This window comes from Melitaea cinxia, chromosome 3, assembly GCF_905220565.1.
Source record: "Melitaea cinxia chromosome 3, ilMelCinx1.1, whole genome shotgun sequence".
NCBI classification, from domain to species: Eukaryota; Metazoa; Arthropoda; class Insecta; order Lepidoptera; family Nymphalidae; genus Melitaea; species Melitaea cinxia.
In genome coordinates, this window is record NC_059396.1 from 16280973 (window position 1) to 16293459 (window position 12487).

A 12487-nucleotide genomic window follows, 5' to 3' on the forward strand; every position below is an offset into this window, starting at 1 on the left:
ATAATTCGCAAAAGGTTCGTAAAATCTTGACTGTTATAGCTAAATCTCTTTCAATCGCATTGACAATACATTTAACAGATAAAAATTCTTTTTATTCTACTTTTCCATTACATTAAATTTACTTTACTATAGAAAAATAAATAATATTTATATAAAATATTTTATAATAGTACAATTGAAGTGTTAATATTTAATGTTTTATAGAAAAGGAAACGACATATATGTTTATTTATTTTTAAGTAAATATGTTTATCAACGTGTGTAGTATCAACTAATATAATTAAGTTTTAACAAAATTCAGGACAAAACACAATACTTTAAAAATTTTATTAAAACTTGTATAATTAATTTTATACATAATAAAAAAAAAAACAAAATCAAATTTCGTATTTTTTCGAAAATAAAATAGTTTTACGAATACCTTCTATTGTTAGCAATAATTATTATTAATATAGAGTTTATCATGTAAGTGTTTTTTTCTTATTATTTATTTAAAAACTCGGAAATAATGTTAATAAGAGAACGTTATTATGTAATATTTTTAATTGAAAATATTGCTCACATGACATCCAAAAGACAATATATCCTCCATTCAATCACAACAAAATAGGTCGTATATAGATAGTGTTATAGAAAATAAAAAAATAAAATATTGTACAATGCGGAGGCAGCGGCTCAACTGGTCCGTGAAGCGATTCCTAGCGCAAACGTTTGATCTGTAACGTTCATAAACACCTGTGATGTGGAAATGATTATATCGTACAAGACATATATTTTTATTATAGTTTTTCACTTAGGTACAATTATTTCTATGTACATTCTTTTCTAATTATATGTCAATGTGTTCTTCTCCTATATTTTACACTAAAATAATAAAAAAAACGATAAAACTAATAAAAAAAAACCTTTACAAAATGCGAATTTATTGCTAAAGAAAGCTCTTTCAGAGAACCTTTGAGCAAACAACATAGAACGGAAAGAAAGTATAGGTAAGGCGTGTGAGAGTGGTATATAAAAGATGGGTTGCAGCTTAGTCTACCCAGTAACTTTTCGCCTAAACCATAAACAAATGTGTCAATAAATACAAAATATAAATATCCGTTTCCTCTGGGACTCGAGATTATTGATGTTAATGAAACTTTTATCACCATCACACTTGAATACTCAAAAATTAAATAGAACCTATATGAAAATATTTATACAGTTTATTTTTAATTTTACTGTACGCAAGTGTTGTACTTATCATAAACACTTTCTTTCATTAAATGCGAATATAATTGTATTATATTTAGTCACTGAAATCTTGGAACTAAGTTAATCTTAAATCCAATATTAAACACTTGATAATAAAACATAACTAAACATACTCCTTTTAAACAATTAATATGAAATTACCCGGAGTTTCGTTTGACTTAAAGTCAGATGTCTTACAAAGATATCCCAAATCTTCACAGTATCCTAAATCAGTGCCTGTGACAGCTTAAACTAAATTAGCCCGTAGGCTTGTTGTCGTATACACACGCTTTCAAAATATAAATTAAAAGATAACTCGCGCACGATCACCAGTAACCATTTTTTTTATTACCTACATAATTTTAATAATTTTAAAATATAAATATAGTTATCTATTGATAATCGAAATGTGCTAATATAGGACGAAAAAGGTGAGCACGAGTGAGGCACGAGCCCATAACGTATATAGCATTTACCGTTGCGTATACTGTCGTGCTTAAGTAATACGCTGTAAAAAAAAGACTGCCCCTGATCATATATTTTTCACCGTCAATATACATTATGTTAGACGAACAAATTTGAATGTCAGTCTATAATTATATGGTACACTAGCTATGCCCGTGCGAATGATTCGCATTAAATAAGTATAATAATTATCACTTAACAAAGTTACAAAAAAGTATTTATACATGAGTTGTTTTGAAATTGAACAAAAAAATTACTGACCGTTACTAATATTGACATTGTTTCAAAATTAAAGCCGTCATATATATATATAACTAGCTGACCTGGCGAACTTCGTATCACCTTATTTTTTTCTGAAATATAATAATAACATAATATATCAAAATAAAATATAGCCTATCTTTTAAGTTGGATCGAACTGCACATGGTGTGCGAATTTTATTATAATCGGTTAAGTGGTTTAGGAGTCCATTGAGGACAAACATTGTGACACGAGATTTATATATATTAAGATTTTATAATTAATTAATTTACAAAAAAAGCAATAACAATTTTTTAGCTGTTCTCACCGGTAAAGCAAGCAATTGTCTATAAAATGATAAATAATTTATATGGAGTAATTGTGAGGCTTTTAAAAAAAAAGGGAGTTAAACATCTTAAACTTTAGCGTATTAATATATATCATATATCTTGTTAAACATGCTATTGATTAGGATTCAGCCTTTTAAAAGATCACAAATTGCACACCACTTATTATTTTTCAAATATCAATAATGATTTTAAAATAAAACTTCTAATGTGTTGCCCTGTATTGCTGATAATTGGCAGAGATTCGGGAGATTGAGTCAGCGCCTTATTGCGTTTTCTTCCATATACATATTGTCACTATGTTGGTTACATTTCTAAACCATTATGGTTTGTTGTGCCATACGTGTTTGTTATGCATTCAAATATTCCACTTTTAGTGAACATTTGAAATATAATTTACGCGTTGGTATTAAGACTATAAATCCAATAAAGGATGTGTGTTTGTTGGTCAATTAACACATGCTCTATGACTATTCACTGCCCACTGTTTCTCGTAATTTGATCGTATTATAATATAAGGGTGCTATTGTAACGTAAACGATTATGGCCTTTATTATTTCAGGAGAAAATAGATTGTAAAGGGAAGAAGTAGTTTCAAAGTCAATTCGGTAAAAGTAAAAAATCTAAAATATTATTCTAGAGGAAAAAAAATCAGGTAAACAAAATATAAGAAAAAGTAAAAAAATAACGAGTTATATTAGATCTCATAATTATAGAGTACAAACAGGTACAATTTTTTTTCAAAATTTTTAGACATAAGAAGCTATAATACTTTATTATATATTTTTAAAAAAACTGCGAGAGAGCAAAATTGTCGTGTTTGCAAATAACTGCTGCACATCTTAACACGAAGTCAGCAAAGCGAGGTCAACAGATTTAAATTTATACGGTCGGTAGGGTCGTTTACTGAAGATACTGTAGCGAAGTGTAGTTTGTATTAAAATCATAACAGTATGATGAAGCTGTGAGGACGCTTGAGCTCTTCCATTACTGAGGATTTGGACCTAATGTGGATAGTTTACAGGCAATGGATTAAAGGTATATTTTTAGACTACCTTTCAAAGAGGGTTAATAGATAAAAAAATGCTTATTTTTTAAATAATTACAAAGTATAAAACAAACTCGCTTCCTGCTGTCTGTATGCTTAGATCTTTTAAACTTCGCAACGGATTTTGATGCGGTTTTCTTTAGTAAATAGAGTGATTCCAGAAGAAGGTTTATATGTATAATACATGCATAATATAGTAGAGGAACACTGATAGTTTTTCCAATCGTGCGAAGCCGGGGCGGGTCGCTAGTAAATAATAACCTGAAAAGGATGTATTGAATAATTTATATTTGGACTTTTGATATATTGTATGAACAGAAAATTATGTGTCAGATATTGCAGTAATAGTTTCAATATCGTTTTTGACAAATGGGACTGGCGAATTGAAACATTTGAACTGATGAATATTTGTGCTCTACGAGGCACAGTGGGGATACATGTAAGTGCATACTTTGAGATCAAAACAAACATTTAAACATAATCAAGCTGAAAACCTCCACATTTCAACACCAGGTCCAGGTACAAAGTCATGCCATATTTCGCGAGGGTTAATACGATAATTATTTTATTTTATTTTTAACCGACTTCAAAAAAGTAGGAGATTACTCAATTCGACCGTATATGTTTTTTTTATGTATGTTCGGAGATAACTCCGTCGTTTATGGACCGATTTCGATAGTTCTTTTTTTGTTGAAAAGGAGATATCCCTTGTTTGGTACCATGATAAGGAAACCAGGATCTGATGATGGAATCTCAGAGAAATCGAGGGAAACTCTCGAAAATCCGCATAACTTTTTACTGGGTGTACCGATTTTGATGATTTTTAATTTAATCGAAATTCGATGTTTATCATGTGGTCACATTTAAATTTCATCGAGATCTGATAACAACTTTTTGAGTAATCTTTGATAATGCGTATTTACTTGACATTTTTTTTGTCTACCTACTGTCGATATAGATAATTGAAGTCGGTTTTTCTTCGTTTGCCTGCAAACACAATTATATTGTCTAGATTACTGCAGAATCTTATGTAAATATTTGTAGTATTAGCAGCTGGTATACAATATATTATTATGGTTAAAAATATCAATGAATATAAAATTAGCTAGTATAGTAAACATCTTAAATTTATATTTTCAACATTTTATCTAACTTACATATGACATGTTACCTAGCTGTTAATACTTAAATAGTTAAAATTAAAAATATAGTTAGGTTAATAGTTTGTTATAAAAATACTTATAAAATAATAATCACCTAAGTGCGGCTTTGTCGCATGCATCGGGCGTGTCGACAGGGGGCAAGTGCTCTGTGTCAAGATCGAGCTGGTCGAGCTGTTCGTCGGTAGGTGGAGAGCTCTCCGTCTTACCGCGACTGGAGGAACGACGGACTATTGTGAGAGCGCCTTGTTCTGTAAGAAAAGAGAAATTTAAATTAATAAACACTTCATAATATACAGATTACTGACAGATAAATTGTTAGGGGGTACGGAAATATGACCCAGACACAACCCACGATAAATATATTATAATCCTAATTAACAGCTTAAAATAAAATAAAGATATGCATTAAAAATAACGTTATAAAATATCCCAAACAAATTAAAGCTGCCGCGAAGTAATATTCTTTATGTGATTTTACTTAGAAAAAATGTTTTCGTATTTTTAATATTCGATAGCTTTTTGCTTCCATTGTTGTCAGAATATAAAAATTTTGAACGTTAATTTGAACAAAGCCTGGGTTAAAAAAGAGTGCTCAGAAAAGTATATAAGTTTTTTTTTTTCATTTATACATTATTAAAACAATAATTTGAAAACGTTCGATTTATAAAAATATAGTTAAAGCTTTGTGAAAAAGCGTATCAAGATTTTATCAATTGGATAATATTAAAGGGCAGTGAATCATTTTCTGAACAAGTACTTTTAGTTTATTTAAAATATCTATTAGAGATATTTAAACCTTCATCCCTATATACTCTTGATAGACTCGCTATTATTAATTAGTAAAATTTAAATAGTTTTAAAATTAAGATCGAAGCCTGTCTTTCCAAAATATTTTGAGATTTTTTTGCCTGGATACGTAGCATACATAAAATACAGTCGAATTAAGAACCTATCCTTTTTTGAAGTCGGTTAGAAACGAAAATTTCTTAATAAACAGGTTAACGCCTTACATACAATGGTTCTAACTAGGTGTAACATAATATTAAAATAATAAAAAACTCTAGATCACGGCAAATAGATATTCAATTTAGGCGTATCACGTGAAAGGAATCGAACCGATGACAGCTCCATAACAGCAAATTGTCGTGGCCTATCATCCAATATATAATATCGTAAAATATTTATATACATTTTTTTATATATTCGTACGCATTTTGGAAGAGATAGTGAATATTAAAATTTCAACGATTAATTTTAAAATTAAACAAATGATTGATTCATTCAAACTTTATAAAATTAAGCATAGTTTATACGCAGTTCTTCCTATTTTCATTGTATCACACTCAGATAACTTCCATCGCAAAATCGAACAAAGAGAACGGCACAATTAAACTTTTAGTCTATTTCTAACTCTAGCGGCGCTTTGGCATTGTGAATATTGAGAGCTTTTAGTTTTTTCAGTGCGATTCTCACTTTTCAGATACTTCTTATACCGTTTTATGGCATTATTTTTCAATTAAGTTGAAATACATTATTATTCTAACAGGTCGGTAAAAAGTATTTTCGTATTTTCTAGTAAAATGTTGCAATTAGATCTTTTTGGTTGTATTGTTTGTAATTGGTTTTGATACCATGAAAAGGTGACATTTTAAAAATGAAATTAAAAAGTAAAAAACAGTATCCCGTCACTTTTTATTTGTTATTCTGTGCGTCAAAATGGGTGAATTCAACCTTATTAACACATTAAATTATATTAATACTAGCTGACCAACTGCAAACGTTATTTTGCCATATATTTTATTAACCTTCTCAGCCCCCTCCTCCCTCCTATAACTTAGGGGAATGAAAAATAGATGTTGTTCGAATCTCAGACCTACTCGATATGCACACAAAATTTCACGAGAATCGGTCAAGCCCTTTTGGAGGAGTTTAACTACAAACACCGCGAAACGAGAATGTTATATATTAGATTAATTACATTTTAAAATTTTACTTTTGCAAAAGGAAAAAATGCAACTCGAATCACGAAAAAAATAGTGACGTTTATGGATAAATGTAGTGTCAGTAAAAGTAGTACAGAATTCGTTTTAGCATTTTCAGGAAATTTTATGTCAAAGATGCATTTCGCTCTGGTCGCCCAGTTACGGAAAAACGTGACAACATTTTTGAAAAAGTAAAGCTATAGCAATATTGACCATAAAACAGTTTCTACACATTTTAAAAAAAAAACCTAATGAACCGTGTACTCATTTGCACTTCTCTCTTAAGACGTCATGATATTGAAACCATTTTTAAAAAGATTGATCACTGATGACGAAAAGTGGATCACCTACGATAAGAATGTAATAAAGATACGATGGTTAACGGTCGGTAAAGCTGCACTACTAGACTAAAGCGGAATGTTGAGTGTATGGTGGAACTGGAAGGTCATCATTCATTATGAGTTTTGCCCCCGGGCCACCCATCGATTCGGGTTTTTACTGTCAACAGTTGATTAGACTTAAGCAAGAAATTAGGAATATCAAGAGGGGCTAGAATTGATCAACAGAAAAGGTGTGGTCTTTCATCACGACAACACCCAACAACATATATCTTTAGCTACTTAACCAAAATTCAGAAAGTTTGACTGTGAAGCCTTAATGCCATAAAGCCCCGATTGTGCACCGTCAGATTTCCATCTGTTCCAGCCTCTTTAGAATCCTTTAGGTAGTGTAAGTGACTATCAAAACTACTTGTCGTAGTTTTTTAATGAGAAGTCCGAAAATTTCTACAGCAACGGAATCCTGTCACTTACCTACGAGATGGTGTCAAGTTATCGAACAAAATTGTACATATATATAATAATGAATGTAAATAAATTATGTAAAATCTTACTTTGAATTTCTATACAAAAGAAAAACCTTTTTCCCTACCCCTCCTTTTTATATACTAAACGTACCGTAAACGTTGTTTTGTTACGTTTCCTAATTTTCTGAGCATTTTCTGTCATTTATTCTTCTAAGTATTACAATTTATTACAAGGGTTATAAAAAAATAGGCGAATTATTCCAGTCAGTTCATTGGCAGGAAACGAAACAGCCAAAATCATGTAATCCATGCGAGCAAAACTGCGAGGTAATAGGAAATAAACAAATATTTAATGTAATATAAAACCTAGTAGAAGTCCAAATACAGAGACCTAATTTAATATAGGATCGAATGAAAAAAGCTTTCTTTCCGTCGATTCGATTGGGAGTAGGTGTAAAATAAATATACGGATTTAATCAAATTCCAGCTGAATTTCGTACGAGTAGGGAATATCTGGGTCTGACACGCCTCTGCCAGACACTTGCTCAGTGTACCGCATACCCTTGTTCGAGTATCTGCAATAAATGCCTATAAAATTTTAGATTTTCAATTAAAATAAATAATTATTTTCCTAGAAGTACCTGTGTATATGAAGATGAAACTCTACACATACACCATTAAAATATAATTTTCCCACGTCCTAAGATTAATCCCTCGAAGTGATTGATCTTCAGCAATACGTGAGCCTTGTGGAAATAATTGAAATTCAATTTTAAGGTCACTTTTTTGCCGTAAAATAAAGTGCTATTATTATTTGAGTTGTCTTTGTCTAATTATCTTTAAGTTATTTTAATTTACACTGCTACAATACACATGCTCTATTAGTAAGCTTTAAATAAATAAATAAATATACCCACAATACAGCCTGACTTATAAAGGGTATTTTACCCGCCACTGTCGCGGAAGCGGAACCCCAGTTTCCGTAGAATGCAGACATGTATGTTGAATTGAGTAGTGAATACGTATTTTACGAAGCGTTTTACGTCACTGTTTCTTGCGGACGAGATAAGAAATGCGTAGTGCATTCGTTTACGAGTCTAGCCATTTAATTCTTGTGGCATCTGCGTGTGTGTGTGTGCATTTTGCCTTTCTTCTCTAGTTAATTTATGAATATTGCAGACTAGAGATAATAATTTTGTTGATTCTATTTCTGGTGTGATTTCAGGTTAATCTATTTTACTCAATTGTACAAAAATAGGACCATCGCAAAGTTGGCAAATTTCTTGTAGGTCATTTTGTATCCGCTGGTAATGGCTACGTGACCGCACTAACTTCCTTCCGTACGAGTACAAACTTATGTTCGTTCGGTACGTTGGCTTTAGCGAGCGATTTAGTACCGCGTTTGCGGAAATACGGTTTTAATCAAAAAACTTCGCCGCACGTCCGTATGGACATTTAGTCAGTAAAGGTTCGGAAAAGTCCACAGCATCGGTGGAAAAATATTACAAGTTAGGCGGTAATTTAACGACAAAGGTATGGTTAGAAAAAAGTCGGAAAAGAAAAACCGAAAGTCCACAGCATTGGCGGAAAAATATTGCAAGTTAGGCGGTAATTTAACAACAAAGATATGGTTAGCAAATATTCGGACAAGAAAAACAGTTTGTGTGTGATTTGATTTATTCTAGATCTGATATAGGTGGTTGAGGGGCCAATTTAGTGTACAGTATTAATAACTTATGTTTTAAAGTAGTTAGTTGTCCATAAATATGTCTATAAATAGGTAGGTAGTCTTTGCTTAGCGTGACGAGGTACGACAAGGGTAATTTTTTTTAATAAATGTTTAAAATAAGTATGTCTGTGTGTACTTATATGTACGAGCGTTAGAAGTTTTATTTCATGGCTAGCTAATTTCAAGTTGCTAACTTCTTCATCGTTAAATAGCTAGCTTCAGGGTATCTGTTTTTTGTGACGGTGTGCGCGCGCATCCTAAAAATTTACTCTCATCATTTTTCCCTAACGTGCCAGAAGAAATATAACTTCAAAAATGTAATTATTAATCCACATGATGTTTTGTTTTTTTATGAAATCGCTTCAGCCTGCCTATAGTTGGGCATATACCTCTTTCCCCATGTAGGAGAAGGATCAAAGCTTAATCCACCACGCTGCTCCAATGCGTGTTAGTTAATAACACAATATTTATTTAAAATTAATACGTTTAAACATGGCGATTATCCTCGAAGTGTTTTCCTTCAGATAGAATATTATTTTGCTTGATATTTTTAGAACATAAATATAGAAATAATGCAAAAATAAAATTCAAATTGATTAATATAACAGAAGGCAGGGGGTCGCAGTTACTCGCGTCCGTAGGATGTACCAAGTCAGGTCTTAACCCTCTTTACCCTACACGTGACCCCTGGGTGGTGCAAAACGAGTAACATACATAGGTGGTAGGCTTCGGCCGTGGCTAGTGTGACCACCCATCGAGCAAAGACGCGCCGCCAAGTGATGCGTCTTGCGACACGACTTGTCGTGCCGTGAAGCGCCTCGCGTTCCGGAACGATGCTCGTAATAGCCAATCATAGGGGTATGGGTATGTACAGTTGCGCTGCGTCTAGTGACAGGATCCTGATCTGCGTAGTCACTGCGCCGGACGTCTCGACCTGGAGGGTAGCGGGATCCGAAGCACAGTGCACCGCTGGCCGACCACAGGCAGTAGGGGGCCCAACTAGTAGGTTCGCCACCTATGAAAGGCTGCCCCGACACCTAGCGAAAAATCCAGGGATGGCTTCCATCGTGCCGGTTGGCGACCGGTGAGAGGACCCGATGGCGATTTCCTGGGGGTTCGGGCGTCCCCGCAGTCTCCAGTCGAGTCTTCTTTAGTGTGGTTTCTGCAAAAATCGTGGAGTCTATAGACGCAGCGCCTCGTACAACTACCATTTCCCCTCCTATTCACCCCTTGACCACAATGAAGAACAAGAAAAAAAGTAAGGTTAAACAGCGGCTGCACCTCCTCTCTCTCAAAGTGCACCTCACCAACATACGAGGATTGCACTCAAATCTCGTTGCAGTCCACCACCACCTGGAGACTGAGAGGCCGCATTTACTTTTTCTTACGGAGACGCAAATTGGTAGCCCAGCAGATGTAACGTACCTGCAGTACCCTGGGTATTCGCTCGAACATAATTTTAAATCTCACGCTGGAGTCTGTATGTTTGCTCGTGATGATGTTTGCTTCCGGCGTCTACGTAACTTAGAGATACCTAACCTTTCCATCATGTGGTGTTTATTGGATACGGGCATGGAGCAGATTGTGTATGCCTGTACCTATCGGTCGCACAGTGGTGATCGGGAGACGACTCGGATGTTCGACTATCTCAGTGAGACGGCTGATATGGTCCAACGTCGGTATCCAGCTGCCCAAATGGTATTTCTGGGGGATTTTAACGCTCACCACCAGGACTGGCTGTTCCCATACCAGAATACCGACCACGCTGGGAGAGAGGCGCTCAAATTTGCTCTGTCGCTAGATCTTACCCAGCTAGTCCAAGAAGCAACACGAGTACCCGACGTTGACGACCATACACCTAATTGTTTGGACCTTCTGTTGACAACTGACCCAGACTGGTCCTCGGTATCAGTTGCAGCTCCCCTGGGCACATCTGATCACTGTGTGGTAAAGTCAGTATCTAACTTTCACCCTCTGGATACAGGTCCTACCGGAACCAGACGTGTGTGGCGATATAAGTCGGCAGATTGGGATGAGATGCGACACTTTTTTGCATCCTACCCTTGGCGGCGGACTTGCTTCTCTTCCAGTGATCCGTCGAGTTGCGAACAAGAAATATCGGAAGTGATACGTCAGGGTATGGAGTACTTCATTCCATTTGCTGATGTATCACTAGATGGCAAGATCCCTAGGTGGTATAATGCAGAATGTGCCGAAGCTGCAGCCCGTAAGGACTCAGCGTTTGCAGCGTGGGCTGAAGCCCATACCCTTAAATCTCCAGACATAACTACGAGGAAGAGAGCGTTCAACTCTGCTGCCAAGTCCTACAAAAGGGTTCTTAAAAAAGCTCGTTTCAACCGTATTAAACGCATCGGAGCCCAACTAGCTTCCCATCCGCGCGGTAGTAGAGCATTTTGGTCACTCTCTAAGTCGGTTGAAATGAGCTTCTGCCGTCCCTCGCTGCCTCCTCTGCTTAAACCAGATGGATCGCTGGCCTTTACTGCGACAGACAAGGCTAACCTTTTAGCGAATCTGTTTGCAGAAAATTCGCTCCTTGATGCAGGTAGTGCCTCACCACCCAGACATCCACCTTGCGACTCTGTTATGTCAGAACTACGCATTCGCCAAACTGAGGTTTTGAGAGTACTCCGTAACTTGGACGTACGTGAATAAGGCTAGTGGCCCTGACGGGATACCAGCAAGAGTACTTAAACACTGTGCTCCTGAGTTGTCTCCTATTCTCACGCGCTTGTACCGCCTCTCTCTAAAATCCGCTCAAGTTCCTAAAGCATGGAAGATTGCCAACGTACAACCTGTACCTAAAAAAGGTAGTCGTGCCGACCCGGCTAACTATAGACCTATCGCGATCACCTCCATACTGTGTAAAAGTTTGGAGCGTATACTGAATGAAAAGCTCCTAGCATACCTCGAGTTGAATGACCTCCTGTCGGACCAGCAATACGGTTTCCGCCATAACAGGTCCACGGGGGATCTTTTAGTGTACGCCTCGCACATCTGGGGCGAAGCCTTGGACAAACACGGAGAAGCGCTAGCTGTCTCACTTGATGTATCGAAGGCATTTGACCGGGTCTGGCATGAGAGCCTATTGAGCAAGCTTTCAGCTTACGGAATACCCCCGACCTTGTGTGACTGGATATCAGATTTCCTGAGTGGACGATCATTTCGGGTGGTCTTAGATGGCTCCTCGTCTGACTTGATGGCGGTTAACGCCGGTGTCCCTCAGGGATCAGTTCTCTCTGCAACCCTCTTCTTGATTCACATAAATGACCTCCTCAGGCCCGGTATCTTTGGATACGCGGATGACAGCACTGTTACGGAGAGATACGTGTCCGGTCCCCGAGCTGGTGGGGCTGAAACTCATGAGCATAGAGAGGCCCTGGTTGAACGCATGAATTTGGCTTTGAAAGAGGTATCCGATTGGGGTGACGCCAACCTAGTCAAGCTTAATGCTTC

At 35.8% G+C, this 12487-nt stretch overlaps 2 protein-coding genes across 2 annotated transcripts in view; one reads left to right on the forward strand and one right to left on the reverse strand.

The window, feature by feature from the left end:
• Positions 1-7486, reverse strand: part of LOC123668133 (calcium/calmodulin-dependent 3',5'-cyclic nucleotide phosphodiesterase 1) — a 36180-nt gene extending 28694 nt beyond the window's left edge. Inside the window, exons 1-2 of the mRNA XM_045601926.1 lie at positions 7456-7486; positions 4592-4745 (exon numbers count right to left, since the gene is read on the reverse strand). Coding sequence (XP_045457882.1) covers positions 4592-4745; positions 7456-7486 — 185 coding nt within the window. The remainder of the gene's footprint in view (positions 1-4591; positions 4746-7455) is intronic.
• A 2766-nt stretch (positions 7487-10252) lies between these two features.
• Positions 10253-11686, forward strand: LOC123668140. The gene has a single exon (XM_045601933.1). The coding sequence runs from the start codon at positions 10253-10255 to the stop codon at positions 11684-11686; it is 1434 nt and encodes a 477-aa protein (XP_045457889.1).
• The last annotated feature ends 801 nt before the right edge of the window (positions 11687-12487 follow it).

What these genes read in the sequence shown, in the direction of transcription:
- LOC123668140 (XM_045601933.1), top strand. Translation starts at nt 10,253, where the DNA reads ATGAAGAACAAGAAAAAAAGTAAGGTTAAACAGCGGCTGCACCTCCTC.